General features: G+C 38.5%; 3 protein-coding genes across 4 annotated transcripts in view; all 3 read right to left on the bottom strand.

Annotated features, from left to right (window-relative positions):
- Positions 1–19,281, bottom strand: part of LOC149044567 (uncharacterized) — a 42,542-nt gene that overhangs the window by 999 nt on the left and 22,262 nt on the right. The window contains exons 1-6 of one of the 2 annotated variants that reach the window (XM_089209631.1): positions 4,343–4,840; positions 3,310–3,404; positions 2,878–3,034; positions 2,231–2,294; positions 1,303–1,592; positions 495–675 (exon numbers count right to left, since the gene is read on the bottom strand). In XM_089209631.1, coding sequence (XP_089065757.1) covers positions 495–675; positions 1,303–1,592; positions 2,231–2,294; positions 2,878–3,034; positions 3,310–3,404; positions 4,343–4,771 — 1,216 coding nt within the window. In that variant the 5' untranslated portion in view covers positions 4,772–4,840. Of the gene's footprint in view, positions 1–244; positions 676–1,302; positions 1,593–2,230; positions 2,295–2,877; positions 3,035–3,309; positions 3,405–4,342; positions 4,841–19,281 lie in introns of those variants that run through there. The other variant, XM_089209629.1, reaches the window with a different exon arrangement.
- LOC149044571 (uncharacterized) lies at positions 5,315–7,962 on the bottom strand. The gene is made up of 3 exons (XM_089208746.1): positions 7,550–7,962; positions 6,382–6,562; positions 5,315–5,889 (listed from the first exon to the last, which is right to left on the bottom strand). The coding sequence occupies exons 1-3, from the start codon at positions 7,745–7,747 to the stop codon at positions 5,753–5,755; spliced, it is 516 nt and encodes a 171-aa protein (XP_089064872.1). The 5' UTR covers positions 7,748–7,962; the 3' UTR covers positions 5,315–5,752.
- On the bottom strand, positions 14,465–18,732 carry LOC149044570 (uncharacterized). The gene is made up of 6 exons (XM_089209642.1): positions 18,285–18,732; positions 17,253–17,347; positions 16,821–16,977; positions 16,173–16,236; positions 15,274–15,560; positions 14,465–14,645 (listed from the first exon to the last, which is right to left on the bottom strand). Exons 1-6 carry the CDS (start codon positions 18,618–18,620, stop codon positions 14,613–14,615), a joined length of 972 nt encoding a protein of 323 aa, XP_089065768.1. The 5' UTR covers positions 18,621–18,732; the 3' UTR covers positions 14,465–14,612.

The raw sequence follows: 19,281 nt of genomic DNA, 5'->3' as shown, positions 1-19,281 counted from the left end.
GTTGCTGGCCAGTGTATTCGCATAATGGTAAATTTTTGCCCATGAAATATTGGCCTGGAGAAGAATGGGGAGGATATGAAGGGGCTCTGGCAACCGTACCGTCATTTGGGTGAATATAAAACAAAAGTGACATGATGGTAACAAGTACCACTGATTCAACAAAAACGACAACAACAACAGAGGAGGTCAGTTAAGTAAGTAGCAAATTCCATTGTACTTGGGAAAATTTTCCGCATGTTCGCAAGCCATCGCTAAACTGAAAGCGAAAACTTTATACAATCAGCATTCTTCTTTGACCTGTCATTTCTTGTCTAGGAGAAACCAGTTACCTCTTTTATAACAATTGCTCTAGATGGATTATTTTTGAAATACGCTTTATATGAAAAATTTAGGCTCCTTACTTGAACATCTCCTGATATGTATTCGTATTTTTATGGAAAAAATCTCTATTAGAAGAAAATAAAATGCAAAAATAAAGTGGATAAGATACAGACCATCTGGTGTCGTTCTCTTCTTTATGCAAGTATTCCTCAGGGAACCAATCAACAGGAAGATGACAAGAATACCAGCAAAGGCCAGTAAAATGTAGTTGAAGGGTTCCACTCCGTCCTTGGATGACCTTTGCTTCATATCATATCGGTATTTTCCATGGCTGTACTTTTCAAAACAGGAAAACTGAGAAGAAAAGAATACACAAAGGTATCTGAATTATCGATCTTCAGAATTTCTACGTCTAACATAATTTATATTATACTTCTTCACAGCGAGATGCAGCTATGAGTATGGCATCTCAACGTGAACTCAATTTCAGTTCACAGAAGTTTATTATTCTGAATTCGTTAAGTCTCCCTTTCTACCTGAAAATTGATTGTTACAAATCGAAAATTCGCAGTAAATAAACCGGCCTGGGATGGAACTCTCTTACTCAGTCGGCTTGGATTCTAACGCCGCACATATCAAGAGTACCTGATGACTCATCCCCTTTTTACAATACAAGTTTTTGTTCTTCTGATCCCTAGCTGAACAGGATAAATATTAATACGGGTTACATGATGGGTTAACTTTATTGGCGGCCTGTGTTGATGAACATAGAAAATCGCGGGGCAATGGGAAGACCACTCGACCGCAGGTGAATTTAATCACCCGGAAATGTGACATCCTAGAAATGAGATTCCGTAATCAAGTCAACCATGACGATTTACAAGAATCTTCATCCTCGCAACAATGGATACGCCAAGCAATTTCAGCCTATCACCACGATCGAAGCATAAAATACTTAGCGTATTTGAGTTGTTTACAAACCTGCCAATCCTCGTCTTCATAGCGGTCATAGCCGTAATCATCCATCTGTTCTGTTGCCCTTTCTCCGTACGTCCATGCCTCAGCTCGCCCTTGTAAACAATTTTCAATATCTTCGTATCCCTTTTTTGCCGCAAAACCCACCCTGACGCTCAAATATTCTATCGATTCGTCGACTATTGTCAAACGAGAAAATTGTTTTTTCATTTCCTTGGTACCACAGTCGAACAGCCATATTTTATCCACGCTACCATCCATCAGGCCGTTTAGGAGTTCGCGTTCTGTGGGATATTCTGTTTTGAAATCAACCGGAGTGAAAGAAGTATTTTTGTTGATATAAAACATACCCTTATCATTTAATTACCTTACATCTGATGATTGCTAGTACCAGTCCTCTTATCACGTGCCATCCCGTTAGCGGGGATGACCCAGCGAATCCCTCCAGCATATGCACAACAAAAGTTGCAACCCCCTCCCACCCCCCTCCTACGGATTTTTTTTAGAAAAAGCAATACTTGCCCCTCCCCTCGGAGGTAAAATTAATATCCTAGATGTCTGCTTTGTTTGGGTTCCGTCTGATTCAGTACTTCTCAAATCGTTTGTAGGACTTAAGGTTTCTGATCTACATTGTTTGTTGTTACAATATTGTGATGGAGAGAAATAGCTAAGGACGCATCTCAAAATAAAATGAATCACACAGACTTAAAGTGCCTGATCCAAGGATTGACCTAGGAATGATCATTATTAAGAGACCTTTAATGTTCGCTGAGCTTACGCAATGCAATAAGTATCGCTTAAAGGGAGGTGGTAAAGGAGATTCTTACTGTATTAAGCAGCAGTGGAGTGCCACTAGGCCAATCCAAAAACGGCAACAATAACAACATAAACAAAGAAAAACAAGAAAAAAAATGGAGTTTTTAAGTCGACACACCTGTGATGTTGGTTCCATGGTTGTATTTCTCAAAGAGTTTTCTACTTCCCAAGGGAATACCAACCTGCGACGAATCCCATCAATACACAACTGTTACTCATAGCTAATCTCGTAACCAGATCCTACAGTGTAATTTAACTGAAATGTATGTTGGTCGTGGAAGGTCTGGTTACGAGACTAATTCATAATATCACTTTCCTAGCGCTTGGTGTTTCTAACCAAGGTTTAAAGACCGATGTGATATGCACCATTGAGTATCGGTAAATATACTATCAGGGGTTGAGAGCCCAGAGGGGGGATGAAGAAGAAGTTAAGAGTTTCACCTCTATATTTCAAGTCGGTTAGACAAGATGGAGAAACACAAAAGAGTTGATAACAAACTAACTAGGAAAACGAATAGTGATAATAATGACAATTAGACTTGAAAGAACAACAATACCCATAATGGCGAATTATATCGATCGTAAAATGGAATGTAAAATGTTCTACAAATTTTCTTTGCCAGTCTGAAGACGAAATCACAGACGTATGGAAGTCGATTGCTATAGGCCATGAATGTTCTTTCGTTAGCGAATGAGATTCCAACATCTCTCATGACGCACGAAATTTGAATGTCATGAAAAAAATTATCAAACGCTGTTTCATACCTTAGATCCAAACACATCATTAAGGGGACGAAGTCCATCAGCAGTGATGGACGAGGAGATTTGGGCTGTAATGGTTGACATCAAGAGCATTCCGATGATCATCCACAATGAAGCATACATCCGAGCCAGCGATGATTTAGGAGCTTTGTCACCATAGCTACCATGTCAGTGATGAAAAAAAATACAAACAGAGTGTTATTTTTCATATACATTATTTATGTTAAAATAACTAGACTATGCACACTTAATTTCAATCCGTGATAGTTTACTCGGGCCTCGCCATCATCGACCATCACATTAAAGAAATCTCGAGCTCACACACCTGTACATGTAATAATCAATTTGTTAATTATAAAATGTTGTCATGATAAGTCGGCTACATTGTATGGCAAGAGAGAGTATCATGCAAAATTAAAGTTTGCAGTCTCTTACCCGACTGTTGTCATGGTAACCACTGCCCACCACAATCCGTCTTGAACACCTCTCCAAAACGAGTCTGGAAAATGACCTGAATTTGCTCTGTGATCCTGTGAAAAGGTTAATTGTTGTTGAAACTAAAGAACAGTGACAACTGTTATGTGCAGGTGGCGACAAAGATCGAAATACGCTCTCAAAGGACACGTGATACTTATTTAAGTCTTCTTTTACGAACTGAACAAATTCCTGTTTCAAATTGATGAATCTGAGAAATAAGTGAGCAACGCATGAAAGTAATGCAGTACAGAGTATGAACAACCTTCAGTGAGCCGATGAAATCTCCGCAGAAATTTTATGCATTACACGAGGTTTGAATATAAATATGTCGATATTCTGTTGATAATGTCGTCAGTTTTGGTCTGTGTTCCAAAACTGTTTTTGAAGTGAGGCGACAGGTGCCGTAAAGAACTTGTATAGGATATGATGATTAACTCATGAAGCAATTTTTTGTTTTTTCTTTGCTTCGTTTGGACTATTTAGATTAAGTCGCTATTTTCCTCTTTACTGATTCCAGTCGTTTCGAGAAATGGGAAACTTGCCTGTTAAACTTTTTTCATACATATCAATTGACTTTTATTTCGTCGCTGCCACTTTTATGGTACATTTCTTAGTTTTCCTCCGTAATGATTCCGGAGATGAAAATCTTTGAACAAAGCTTGAATTTAACAACTGTCAGTGACATGACGCATCCTTCAAACTTTCCAGTTTGAAGCAAAGACAGTTAACATATTCAAATAGATTAGATTAGACTTTGTTCATGTGGATTACAATTTCTCTTTCAACTCCCTGAAATATTATACCGCTGTCAGTGCAATCATAAAGTTTCAGATAGAAAGCTATACTAATCATTGTCAGTATCAGAAAAAAGAAAAAAAACCATCCTTAATATCCCCATGAATGTTGAGTCGATTCAACACCAACCTTTGCCATTCGTATAATTCAGACGATCAACTTTTGTAAGGATACAAAAAGACTTCGGAATACCTACCAAAAACCAAATGACAATTCCTGACAGCATGGCAGCTATTATGCAAAGAACAAGAAGTTCCCATATTTGTGCAAATGCGTGAACGATTTGTCGGCCGGTGGTAAACGATTCTTCTTTGATGACCAATACAGAAGAGAACTCCCTTTCTAAGAGTGTAGCATTTGAAGAGCAAGAAAAGAGTGGAAATGTTACATTTACAATTGGACCGTTACAACCAGTGGTTTCATTGACTTTTGAATAATTTGAAAGGCAGTCTTCTATGATCTCATTCGCTGTGTCGTTCCACTCAGACTGCTTATGTCTCGCAAAAAAATCCCCAATCCAGTTGAAGCTCACACAATCATGGATTGAAGCATTTTGATCTTTCGATGGATGAGCCACTTTGACCTGTGTGATGATTAAAACGAAGAGAAAACACTTGCACGACATTTTAGTGCAGGAGACAACCCGCACGTTCTGTTGGTTCTTGGAGGCAGTAATATTTACGAACCAGTTGAGGCAAAGCGTTTATCAATAGCACCTTGTCATGTCAAAGACAGATGTTTCAAGGAAACTTTTTTTAATTGCAGGCACTCAAAGAATCGTGGCGGGAAACCTTCAGAATGAGAAACTTTCGGATGAATATGACAATATGGTAACAAAATATTAATATTGTGTCAGAAACTCCCGGGGGGCATTTCCATATCATAGTGGGGCATTTCCATTTTAGGTCTTGATAATGAGTGTCTTTTATGAATTGTATTGCAGTCGTATGTACAACTTCAAATGTTGTAAACCCATTTCAAGCGGTGAAATGGCAATGATCTGAAAGGTACTGAACCCAATCCCTTCTATTACTCACATGAAAAGATCGACATTTAAATATTTGACGGTTTTCATATCTTATTTGGGTCGACCCAAGAATTACGTTAGAGTTGTTTAACATGGGAAAGTCGACTGGAAAATGACTTAACTTCAAACGTCCAACTTTTTATGTTCTGAAGATAACCCATGAATAGGTATAATTTATTTTTTTCTTTCGTTCTATTAAAGTGTATGTTAAACTGTTTAAATTTGTCAACCTTCATTATTGGGTCGACTCAATGAACTATTTCAATTCTATACAGGAAACATTTGGCCTTCGATCTTTTAGTTTTGAATTAATCAATGAACTTTATTTATCGAAGGTGCATATAACAGAGTGTACTAGTACACTAATGGCTCTCAACAAATATTGTATTAAAAAACATCTATAAAACAGATTTAAGCTTTAAATTGTGAATTATTGTCAAACAAAGAGTTGTAATTGACTCGTCCAACTGAGGTCGTGTTCTTAACGCGCAAGTTACATTTAAGTTCGTTAGCCACGACTTACTTTTAAAGCGTGCAAAAAGAAAAAAAATCCGCATTTCACCAGAGGGAACAAAGATTCTAATTGGTAATATTTTCAATAGTGTTCTGCTCTGTGTCATGGTGAAGTATCCGTGTTGAGAGTTCCTTCATAGGCACTGCGTCAGTAATACTCGCTCTCAGTTTGGTGTGAGACACTCCTTTCTCAATATCAACATCTGAAATAGAAATATAACAACGATCTGTCAGTTCTACTTGGGACTAGCGTTTAAATTGGGTGAGCTGAGGACGTCACACGCCCGCAGGTGTTGCTGGCAAATGTATTCACATAATGGTAAATTTTGGCCCCGTCAGGGGAATTTTTAATCACCACTGATGCATGTTCAGACAACAGTCCTTCTCACGTACAGGCAGCCGATGGAGTAAGCAGAAAATTGCAGCGAAATATTGGAATTTTTTGTGAACCTGAGAAACTTCTCTGTGTTTGTTTGCAAGCCATCAGTAAACTGAACGCGTAAATACAAATCATCAGCAGTTTTCCTTGTCCTGTCATTATTTTGTCGAGAAATCCAGCAACCTATCGTATGAAAATAGCTTTAGATCTATGGATTACTGTTGAAATAAGCTCTCAATAAAAATGTTTTAGTAAGGGGAAAACCTCGGCTATAAGAATCTCAACAGAAAAAGAAATAGCGTGGACCGGTACAGACCATCTGTTGTCGGTTTCCTCTTCCTGCACGCATTCCTCAGGAAACCAGTCAACAGGAAGATGACGAAAATGCCAGCAGAGCTCATCAAAATGAAGTGGTGGGTTTTCACTCGGTCATCGGATGAGCCTTGTTTCATGTCATGTCGGTATTTTCCATGGCTGTACTCTTCTAAACAGAACAGCTGAAAAATGTACAGATATACCTAACTGATTGATCCAAATCGTACCTGATTTCAAAATTGTACGAGACAGCAAACCTCTTGCCACTCATCGCGAACACTATGTTCACTAAAGCTGACCCCACCTCCCTGCCCTTATTCGTCGATCAATTCCTTGAAATAAGCGATGAAATTTTCGGCGTCTAGCTTGAAAAGAATGCCTATTTGAAATTTGATCAGTTCAGCTTCCTCACCGCTCGTCCGAGAATTTTGATACGGGACCCGCTTGGATTTAAGGCGCCGTCCGCGCCAAAAGTTTTTCATGCGAAGCATCTAAAGCATGCTTTTTTGTTTTCAGTACAATTTTGGTCTTCTGGCCTTAAGCTGAATTGAGTATACATACTGATAGGGACTATTTAATTGGTTAGCTTTGTTGGGGATTTGTATCGATGAACGTAGAAAATTGCGTGGTAAAGGAAAGACTGCGCCAATGCACAGGAGGGGAAGGGGCGCTGGATGAGGTCTCATTTTCACGACTGGTAAGACTAAATGGGTTTGTATTGTGACGAGAGTTTCTAGGATAGGGTCGCACATTTTCGGGATTCTTGGGGTAAGAAAATTTTAAAAAAGGGTAAGAAGATTTAAAAATGGGAATATTAATGGCTAAAAAGTTGTTACCGTATAACTATTACTAACTAAGGAAAGGTCCATAATTGGCCGAAAAAAATAGACTACAATGGGGTGGGGGTTCCGAGAGGCCAGTGGCAAATACCTAACAACTTTGACCCAAGTACCCCCCCCCCCCCCCCCCAAATCCGACCGGGCGCGAATGCCAGTGAATTTAATCACTCGAATTTCTGACAAGTCGGAGATCGAGTTCCACTTAACCAAGTCCATCGTGGCGATCGACGAGATTCTCGATTCCTACTTTAATAGATATACCAAGCCCTTTGAGCAGATCTCCGCGATCGAAATATAGAATCACTCAGCGCATTTCAATTGTTTAAAAACCTGCCAATCGTCGTCTTCATCGTCATCATCATCTATCTGTTCTGCTGAAGATTCGGCCTCGCTCTTTAATGATTTAGTTCGCCGTTGTAAACAAGCTTCAAGGTTTTCGTTTCCTTCTTCCACCGCGAAACCCACTCTCACGCTCAAAGAGTCTTCCAATTCGTCAACTATCGTTAAACGAGGAAACGGTTTTTTCATTTCCTCGGTGTCACAGTCGAACAGCAATATTGTATCCACACTACCATCAATCAAGCCGTTAAGGAGTTGGCGTTCTGTGCGATATTCTGCAAGAAATTCAACCAGGGGAAAAAATGTGTATTCTTGCTGATTTCAAATGTACTCAAAAAGTTAAATTATTTATTGGTAATTGCTAGTTCTGGTCCTCTAATCAGCACAAGAATAACCCCGGGAAACCTCCGAGGATTTGCACAACCGATCTTTTTAAAATCCCCCCACCCCACCCCCCACCCCCCCCCACCCCTTATCCGCTTAATGACTTAAGCGGATAAGTTTCTAAAGAAACTGTAGTGCTGCGTCGGTGGGAAAGTATAACAGGGTGATTTGGTATTATCAACTGAATTGATTACGTAAATTGGCCACCGTAAATAGTTTAAAGCTAAAGTCTAGCCTTTGAACTCTTTACGGTGGCCAATTTACATTATCAACTCAGTCAGTGATAATACCAAATTATCCTGATAAAAAATACAAACTTAAAGTATTGTTAAAGAGACAGTAACCGAACTCGCGTGGCGCGCGGGCTCAGAGATATCTTCAATTTGTAGGCTTGTAAGCAAAGTGACGTTAACAATTATCGCGTGCGCGAGTTTAGTTCTTTGAGAGCCGTCTTTTTGAGGACTTTTTACGACGTTTTATTATTAGCTGTATTACCGTGTTGAGGTTGTTTTGGCAGATTAAACGTGGATCTTTTTTCCGAAGGGTTTTCCGTAATTGCTTAAGAACAATTAACATTATAAGGCTTTATCGTGATCACATCACTTGGTTGACGGTCAATTCGTCAAAAAGGGACTCAAATCGCCATAGGGACTCAGAGGTGGAACTTTAACCGTGAAATGAAATAAAACATGTTGATATTACGTTTTGTGATCAGTTTGTGAACAGCGAAAGGGGGGATTGGCGATTTGACTCTCAGTGATGGCGAGTTTGATATAGTTGCTAATTGACCGAATACCCGTCACTTTTGGGGTCGTGTGGAAACTGGGTATGAGTTTAATTGGCTGTGTTAGATGACAAGACAGATTATTATTTAGCTTGCAGTTTCTAACCCCACTGTTGTCATAGTAACCACTGCCCACCACCATCCGTCTTGAACGCCTCTCCAAAACGAGTCTGGAAAATGACCTGCATTTGCTCTGTGATCCTGTGGCGGAAAGAATATTTAGTTGTTAAAAGTAAAGAACACTTACATTTTCTATGTGCAAATAGCAACGCAGGAGATCCAAATACGCTTTCGCAGGACAAACGATATTCGTGTCAGTCTTCTTTTTCGAAAGAAAAAACCGTATCAAGTTATTCACACTGAGAAATGAGTAACCAACGTATCAAAATCGTGCGTTATAAAGCATTAAACACATTCATGCTAGACGATGAGATCTCAGAAGTTTGCCTTCAGGAGGTTTGAATATTAAAGAGGAGAGAAACATCTGCTGATGATATAGCCATTTTTGGTCTGAGTTCCAAGATTGTATTTTAAGTGAGGTGTCAGATGTCTTAAAGAAGTATTTAAAGATATGATAATTGACTCATAGTCATATTGATTTGTCTCCAATGTTTACTTTAATGTCGGAAACATTTTTTTAAAAAAATTTTGCTTTGTTTTAGATCATTAACTATCAATCTAACCTTTTCTCGATGCAGTCGTATGAGTCGTCTGTTTTCTACTTTACACCGTTAGGTTTGGGAAATGTCAATACCAGCTTGAAAACGTTGACCCTTTTGGCAAACTCATATTTTGACTTATTTGTACTCATCTTTTGACTTCATCTGCATCTTTTGACTTATAAACAATTCTCCATCATTTTAATTCTTCATCTGAGTTTAGCTTTTCATGGATTCGGAAATGACTTGAGAAAATCCGTGAACAGAGTTTGGATCAAAATGAAAATTTTAGTCTTGGGCAAAAGCAATTAACGTATTCAAAAATAACTTTAGAAAACCGATGTAAAATCCATTCGGTTACTTTTTATTCATGTGGATCAATCACAATTTGGCAAACAGCTCACTGAAATATTAAAAGTTTAAGACCAAACGGCAAAAAATGATTATCAGAGGGTGGCAATGGGTGATAGTTTTTACAATTAACGGTTAAATTTTCCCTTTTTTACGGCAACAGGCTAACGCAAAATGACACAAAATGACACTTTCTAGAAAGGCAAAATGTTTACGGTTAACTTTTGTTACGACTAACGGTTACAATTTGTCAATTTTTACGGCTAATTAGTCGTTTCACATCTAACGATTACCCCCATTAAGAACCTGTTATCAATATTTTCTTGCATATTACAAAGAACGTATATTATTATCACAAAAAGAAAAATTATGCGGATAAAGAATTCTCGATTTTTTTATTGTCGATTTAGCTCTAACCTGTGTCACATACATCATTTGAATGATCAACTTTTCTAATGGGATAAATTGAGGAAAAAGAGAGTTCTGAATACCTACCAAGAACCAGATGATGATTCCTGACAGCATGGCTCCTGTTATGCAAATAACAATGAGTTCCCATATTTGTTTAAATGCGTGAAGAATTTGACGGCCGATGGAAAACGATTCTTCTTTGATGGCCACTAAAGGATAGAACTCTGCCTCTAAAAGTGTAAAATTTGAAGGGCAAGAAAAGGGGGAGAAAGGTTACATTTACAATTGGGCCGTTACAACCAGTTGTGTCATTGACTTTTGAATAATCTGAAAGGCAGTCTTGTAGGATATATTTCACTGTGTAGTTCCACTCAGATTGCCAACGTCTCGCAAAAAAATCCTCAATCCAGTTGAACCTCACACAACCATCAATAGAAGCATTTTGGTCCTTCGACGGATGAGCCACTTTGACATGTGAAATGATTAAAAAGAAGAGAAAACACTTGCACGACATTTTGGTGCAGGAGATAGCCTGCACGTTCTGTTGATTCCCGGAGGCCGCAATTTTTAAGGACCAGTTGACGCCAAGCATTTATTGATAGAACCTTGTCATGTCACCAACAGATGTTCCAATGAAACTGTTCTTGCTCTGACCTAATTGCACCGTGCAATTAGGTCAGAGCAAAAACAATACGGCGTACTCAAAGAATCGTGGCGGGAAAACTTCTGAATGCCGGAGAAGCTTTTAAATAAATACGATCATATGGCATCAAAATATCAATGAACTCAACTTTTGTTAGGTGTTTTTGGTGTATTCCAAGGAGGAATTTCCATATTGGATCTTCATGAGTATGTGTCAGTATTAACCTTTAGCCCTAGTCTCCAGGTTCTCTTTTCTTCCCGCCACCTGAGGCAAGGGAAAAAGAAGGAGAGTCTCTCGGTGTTGGTCGCATGTCTCTCCAGGGGAGGGGTGGGAAGAAGGAAGGCCCTGGGAACGAGAGTATAACAAGTTATCTTGTTGTTCTGGAGGCCTTAAATAGGGTGTGAACATTGGTTGCGATTGTATCTAGCGGTAGTCTGCTCTTTTTTCGGCTTCAGAAGCAGAGGGAGGTAATTTGTCTGTGCATATTCTGTAAATCTTTGCTTGATACGAGAAACTGCTGGTATAGACCTGCGTCGGAAAATACGTTGGAAAAAATAGTAGATCGAGTATTTGAGAGAAACTTTCTTGAAATTTTTCCCTCTGTAACTTAGATGGAAGCGTCAGAGTCTTAAAATTGTTGTGTGGTGTGTGAAAGGAAGTGATTTTCAGTAAGCAAAAGATTATCTAATCGACTTCGAGTCTTTGTTTTATGATTGTTTTGAGCGATCGATGGAGATGTTATTTTTGAAGGATGCAAGAGGCCTGTCGAAGAGCACAAACTTAGTGGATAGTATACTTTTATTGTGTCATTGCTATCTCAAGTTATCGTTGATTATTTGAAGTACTCATTTTCCTGTGGGCGTTTTATAGCGCTTCAGCTGTACTGCTAGCCATGTACTTGCAATTTTAGCGAAAAATTAAAGTTTACAGAAGTCTATGTTTTGTTTCAAAAAGTTTTTTTGACATGAAACTCAACCGGCGGGGCCGATTACCGAAACAAAGAAGGTCAATGTCGAGTAAAGACAAGTAAGACAACGCTGGTACAAGAATTCGCTACATCAAAGGAGAGCTTGTTAGAAATGTAGGAATAATTATGGATTTTGTTGGAGTAAGGAAAACTCTTTTCAATCACTAGTCTTAGAAATATCATCAGATATGATCAATGATGTGGGGAAATTGTAATTTAAAACAAGTGCCAGTTTGGGCTTCCAGTTGTAATATGAATATTTAAATAAATCAATTATTTCCTATCAAAAATCATATTCATTTATCATTTCAACTGCATATCAAAATCTTATACGCTCTTTGCAACCTTATTCTCCAACCTATTAAATCACAAGTTTTGTGACAATCTGATGGTCTGAAAATACTCTTATTACAAGCCAAACAACAAAGAACCAGTAGGGCTGATATTAACAGTGAGGGATGAAAAACAAAACATTTCCAAAAGCCTTTTTCTTTTCTTAGGAACAAGACTAAATGAGATCAGATCAAACTAATGTAGAGAGATTTATTTATCTCTATATGAAAATAGATTTACACCTGACAGATTTCAGAGAAATGAGACTTAAGTTAAAAGGGGACTTTTACATTGCGTATTATGCAGTAATGGGCACCGACTTGGATGCCTATTTGAGGAAATTCATAGTTTTTTAAGCCAGGCATTTGGCTGTGCGAATTTTATGGCAGACAATTAATTAAATCATAAATCAGTCACTTAGGAAGTTTTATAGCTCTCATCAGATCAAACATCTCACGATCGTTTCCACACACAACTTTGTGATTCTCGAAAATAAAACATCAACGTCTTAAGACAAACCTTCAATGTTTGTTGTCTCATGTGCACATCTTGATCTTCAGTAAATCAAATCTCATACTTCAAGTTTTCGGGCTTCTTTCGCGTTCTGTTTGCCCTTTGATCACTAAAATATCCTCATCCGAAGAGTCAGCAAACACCACGAGTATCCAAAAAGTTAGAAATGTTAGTAAACTTGTCATACTCTTTCATTCTTCTCCAGAAAATGTTACAAAAAGGTGTAGATCACCCAGTTGAAAACCCGCGTAAGCACGCTGAAATATCAAAATGGTACCGAACGCGCCGAACAAATTCCATTGTCACGTTTGCAGGAAAATGCCCCTATGCTGCTTTGCATAACTTTAGTTCCACTTGAGAAGTAACGATTATCATAACTTTGGTCTCGAGATCATGTTGTTGTGGTGAGCTGTCTCCCTAGTCTATTTCTGGTTCTAACGCTTTCACCTTTTCCTCCAGCACCTCATAGGGTACATTACTCTCTCCTCCAAAATGGTCACCAAAAGTTTTGCCTACTGATTCATTTCCGTTTTAGTTTCATTTCCGGTTTAACGTTACGTTGTTTGTCACGTGACAATCTTTAGGAGATTGCACGTGCTTTGGAGAGAGTTTTGCCTTCATGTAGCTGTTTTGGTTTGCAAAACAGTTTTTTAACGTGATTGTGATCGTGATTGTAATGTGATTGTTATTACGATTTCCCTTTTTTTGTACGTTATCTTGTAACGCTACACACGGATTAAAAGCGAAAGCTACGAAAGTTTAAAGTGATAAGCAGAAAGAAAGTTTATGCACTATCGACAAAGAAAAACCCTTTGAAAGTAAGCCGTTTGAACGCCATTTTAGCGGTAAGTTAAAATATTTTCGCCTATTTAATAATCCCTCCAAAAAGATGCACAGAGGAATCTGCAAGGAAAAAACAGAGAGAAAGAGATGGAAATTGTCACTGGAATGCATGCAGTGGCGGTGAACCAGTTAACGACAGTCAGTCTCCTGCTCGGGTTCAACTGAGAGACTCTTCAGCGTCGCGTACACAACGTTCCTGTGTTCTGGTATAAATCAAGCGAACCGTATATTGCATGTAAGGTAATCATATAAACTTTGATAGATTAAATCCCAAATGCACCAGATGAGAGCAATGATCTTAATGCGTTGTATTATCAGGAGCGTACTTCTCTAAGTAATAGTTAACCGATGGTGTCGAGAGTTCCTTCATGTGCACTGCGCAAGTGACACTCGCCCTCAGTTTGGGGTTAAACGCTCCTTTTTCGATATCAACGTCTGAAATACAAACATAACATCAATTTGTTAGTTCTCCTTGGGAAACGGCGTTTTAATTCGGCAAGTTTTCGATGTGACGCGGCCGCAGATGTTGCTGGCCAGTGTATTCGCATAATGGTAAATTTTGGCCTACGAGATATTGGCCTGGAGAAGAATGGGGAGGATATGAAGGGGTTCTGGCAACCGTACCGTCATTTGGGTGAATTTAGAACAAAAGTGACATGATGGTAACAAGTACCACTGATTCAACAAAAACGACAACAACAACAGAGGAGGTCAGTTAAGTAAGTAGCAAATTCCGTTGTACTTGGGAAAATTTTCCGCATGTTCGCAAGCCATCGCTAAACTGAAAGCGAAAACTTTCTAACATCAGCATTCTTCTTTGGCCTGTCATTTCTTGTCCAGGAGAAACCAGCTACCTCTTTTATAACAATTGCTTTAGATGGATTACTTTTGAAATACGCTTTATATGAAAAATTTAGGCTCCTTACTTGAACATCTTCTGATATGTATTCGTATATATATGGAAAAAATCTCTATCAGAAGAAAATAAAATGCAAAAATAATGTGGAAAGATACAGACCATCTGGTGTCGTTCTCTTCTTTATGCAAGTATTCCTCAGGGAACCAATCAGCAGGAAGGTGACAAGAATACCAGCAAAGGCCAGTAAAATGTAGTGGAAGGGTTCCACTCCGTCCTTGGATGACCTTTGCTTCATATCATATCGGTATTATCCATGGCTGTACTTTTCAAAACTGGAAAACTGAGAAGAAAAGAATACACAAAGGTATCTGAATTATCGATTTTCAGAATTTCTACTTCTAACATAATTTATATTATACTTCTTCACAGCGAGATGCAGCTATGAGTATGGCATCTCAATGTGAACTCAATTTCAGTTCACAGAAGTTTATTATTCTGAATTCGTTAAGTCTCCCTTTCTACCTGAAAATTGATTGTTACAAATCGAAAATTCGCAGTAAATAAACCGGCCTGGGATGGAACTCTCTTACTCGGTCGGCTTGGATTCTAACGCCGAACATATCAAGAGTACCTGATGCATTCATCCCCTTTTTACAATACAAGTTTTTGTTCTTCTGATCCCTAGCTGAACAGGATAAATATTTATACGGGTTACATGATGGGTTAACTTTATTGGCGGCCTGTGTTGATGAACATAGAAAATCGCGGGGCAATGGGAAGACCACTCGACCGCAGGTGAATTTAATCACCCGGAAATGTGACATTCTAGAAATGAGATTCCGTAATCAAGTCAACCATGACGATTTACAAGAATCTTCATCCTCGCAACAATGGATACGCCAAGCAATTTTAGCCTATCACCACGATCGAAGCATAAAATAGTTAGCGTATTTGAGTTGTTTACAAACCTGCCAATCCTCGTCTTCATAGTCATAGCCGTAATCATCCATCTGTTCTGTTGCCCTTTCTCCGTACGTCCATGCCTCAGCTCGCCCTTGTAAACAATTTTCAATATCTTCGTATCCCTTTTTTGCCGCAAAACCCACCCTGACGCTCAAATATTCCATCGATTCGTCGACTATCGTCAAACGAGAAAATTGTTTTTTCATTTCCTTGGTACCACAGTCGAACAGCCATATTTTATCCACGCTACCATCCATCAGGCCGTTTAGGAGTTCGCGTTCTGTGGGATATTCTGTTTTGAAATCAGTCGGAATGAAAGAAGTATTTTTGTTGATATAAAACATAACCTTATCATTAAATTACCTTACATCTGATAATTGCTAGTACCAGTCCTTTTATCACGTGCCATCCCTCCAGCATATGCACAACGATGTTTGCAACCCCCCATCCCCTCCCACCCCCTTATGGATAAAGAAGAAGAAGCTACATTTGTCCCTCCCCTTGGGGGTAAAATTAATATCCTTGGTGTCTGCTTTGTTTGGGGTCCGTCTGATTCAGTACTTCTCGAATCGTTTGTAGGACTTAAGGTTTCTGATGTACATTGTTTGTTGTTACAATTTTGTGATTGAGAAATAGCTAAGGACGCATCTCAAAATAAAATGAATCACACAGAATTAAAGTACCTGATCCAAGGATTGACTAAGGAATGATCATTATTAAGAGACCTTTAATAAGCTGTCCGCTGAGCTTACGCAATGCAATAAGCAGCGCTTAAAGGTGGTTAAGGAGATTCTTACTGTATTAAGCAGCAGTGGAGTGTCACTAGGCCAATCCAAAAACGGCAATAATAACAACATAAACAAAGAAACACAAGAAAAAAAATGGAGTTTTGAAGTCAACGCACCTGTCACGTTGGTTCCATGGTTGTATTTCTCAAAGAGTTTTCTACTTCCCAAGGGAATACCAACCTGTGACGAATTCCGTCAATACACAACTATTACTCACAGCTAATCTCGTAACTAGATCCTACTATGTAATTTAACTGAAATGTATGTTGGTTGTGGAAGGTCTGGTTACGAGACTAATTCATAATATCACTTTCCTAGCGCTTGGTGTTTCTAACCAAGGTTCAAAGACCGATGTGATATGCACCATTGAGTATCGGTAAATATACTATCAGGGGTTGAGAGCCCGGAGGGGGGATGAAGAAGAAGTTAAGAGTTTCACCTCTATATTTCAAGTCGGTTAGACAAGATGGGAAAATACAAAAGAGTTGATAAACAAACTAACTAGAAAAACGAATAGTGATAATAATGACAATTAGACTTGAAAGAACAACAACACCCATAACGGCGAATTATATCGATCGTAAAATGGAATGTAAAATGTTCTACAAATTTTCTTTGCCAGTCTGAAGACGAAATCACAGACGTATGGAAGTCGATTGCTATAGGCCATGAATGTTCTTTCGTTAGCGAATGAGATTCCAACATCTCTCATGACGCACGAAATTTGAATGTCATGAAAAAAATTATCAAACGCTGTTTCATACCTTAGATCCAAACACATCATTAAGGGGACGAAGTCTATCAGCAGTGATGGACGAGGAGATTTGGGCTGTAATGGTTGACATCAACAGCATTCCGATGATCATCCACAATGAAGCATACATCCGAGCCAGCGATGATTTAGGAGCTTTGTCACCATAGCTACCATGTCAGTGATGAAAAAAAATACAAACAGAGTGTTATTTTTCATATACATTATTTATGTTAAAATAACTAGACTATGCACACTTAATTTCAATCCGTGATAGTTTACTCGGGCCTCGCCATCATCGACCATCACATTAAAGAAATCTCGAGCTCACACACCTGTACATGTAATAATCAATTTGTTAATTATAAAATGTTGTCATGATAAGTCGGCTACATTGTATGGCAAGAGAGAGTATCGTGCAAAATTAAAGTTTGCAGTCTCTTACCCGACTGTTGTCATGGTAACCACTGCCCACCACAATCCGTCTTGAACACCTCTCCAAAACGAGTCTGGAAAATGACCTGAATTTGCTCTGTGATCCTGTGAAAAGGTTAATTGTTGTTGAAACTAAAGAACAGTGACAACTGTTATGCGCAGGTGGCGACAAAGATCGAAATACGCTCTCAAAGGACACGTGATACTTATTTAAGTCTTCTTTTACGAACTGAACAAATTCCTGTTTCAAATTGATGAATCTGAGAAATAAGTGAGCAACGCATGAAAGTAATGCAGTACAGAGTATGAACAACCTTCAGTGAGCCGATGAAATCTCCGCAGAAATTTTATGCATTACACGAGGTTTGAATATAAATATGTCGATATTCTGTTGATAATGTCGTCAGTTTTGGTCTGTGTTCCAAAACTGTTTTTGAAGTGAGGCGACAGGTGCCGTAAAGAATTTGTATAGGATATGATGATTAACTCATGAAGCAATTTTTTGTTTTTTCTTTGCTTCGTTTGGACTATTTAGATTAAGTCGCTATTTTCCTCTTTACGGATACCAGTCGTTTCGAGAAATGGGAAACTTGCCTGAAAAACTTTTTTCATACATATCAATTGACTTTTATTTCGTCGCTGCCACTTTTATGGTACATTTCTTAGTTTTCCTCCGTAATGATTCCGGAGATGAAGATCTTTGAACAAAGCTTGAATTTAACAACTGTCAGTGACATGACGCATCCTTCAAACTTTCCAGTTTGAAGCAAAGACAGTTAACATATTCAAATAGATTAGATTAGACTTTGTTCATGTGGATTACAATTTCTCTTTCAACTCCCTGAAATATTATACCGCTGTCAGTGCAACCATAAGTTTCAGATGGAAAGGTATACTAATCATTGTCAGTATCAGAAAAAAGAAAAAAAACCATCCTTAATATCCCCATGAATGTTGAGTCGATTCAACACCAACCTTTGCCATTCGTATAATTCAGACGATCAACTTTTGTAAGGATACAAAAAGACTTCGGAATACCTACCAAAAACCAAATGACAATTCCTGACAGCATGGCAGCTATTATGCAAAGAACAAGAAGTTTCCATATTTGTGCAAATGCGTGAACGATTTGTCGGCCGGTGGTAAACGATTCTTCTTTGATGACCAATACAGAAGAGAACTCCCTTTCTAAGAGTGTAGCATTTGAAGAGCAAGAAAAGAGTGGAAATGTTACATTTACAATTGGACCGTTACAACCAGTGGTTTCATTGACTTTTGAATAGTTTAAAAGGCAGTCTTCTATGATCTCATTCACTGTGTCGTTCCACTCAGACTGCTTATGTCGCGCAAAAAAATCCCCAACCATCGATTGAAGCATTTTGATCTTTCGATGGATGAACCACTTTGACCTGTGTGATGATTAAAACAAAGAGAAAACACTTGCACGACATTTTAGTGCAGGAGACAACCCGCACGTTCTGTTGGTTCTTGGAGGCAGTAATATTTACGAACCAGTTGAGGCAGAGCGTTTGTCAGTAGCACCTTGTCATGTCACCGACAGATGTGTCAAGGAAACTTTTTTTAATTGCAGGTACTCAAAGAATCGTGGCGGGAAACCTTCAGAATGAGAAACTTTCGGATGAATATGACACTATGGTAATAAAATATTAATATTGTGTCAGAAACTCCCGGGGGGGCATTTCCATATCATAGTGGGGCATTTCCATTTTAGGTCTTGATAATGAGTGTCTTTTATGAATTGTATTGTAGTCGTATGTACAACTTCAAATGTCTTAAACCCATTTCAAGAAGTGAAATGTTAATGATCTGAAAGGTACTGAACCCAATCCCTTCTATTACTCACATGAAAAGATCGACATTTAAATCTTTGACGGTTTTCATATCTTATTTGGGTCGACCCAAGAATTACGTTAGAGTTGTTTAACATGGGAAAGTCGACTGGAAAATGACTTAACTTCAAACGTCCAACTTTTTATGTTCTGAAGATAACCCATGAATAGGTATAATTTATTTTTTTC

This window comes from Pocillopora damicornis, chromosome 6, assembly GCF_964200805.1.
Source record: "Pocillopora damicornis chromosome 6, jaPocDami1.2, whole genome shotgun sequence".
Lineage (NCBI taxonomy): Eukaryota > Metazoa > Cnidaria > Anthozoa > Scleractinia > Pocilloporidae > Pocillopora > Pocillopora damicornis.
Note: the sequence above shows the minus strand (reverse complement) of the source record. Positions and strands in the feature narration are given on the sequence as shown.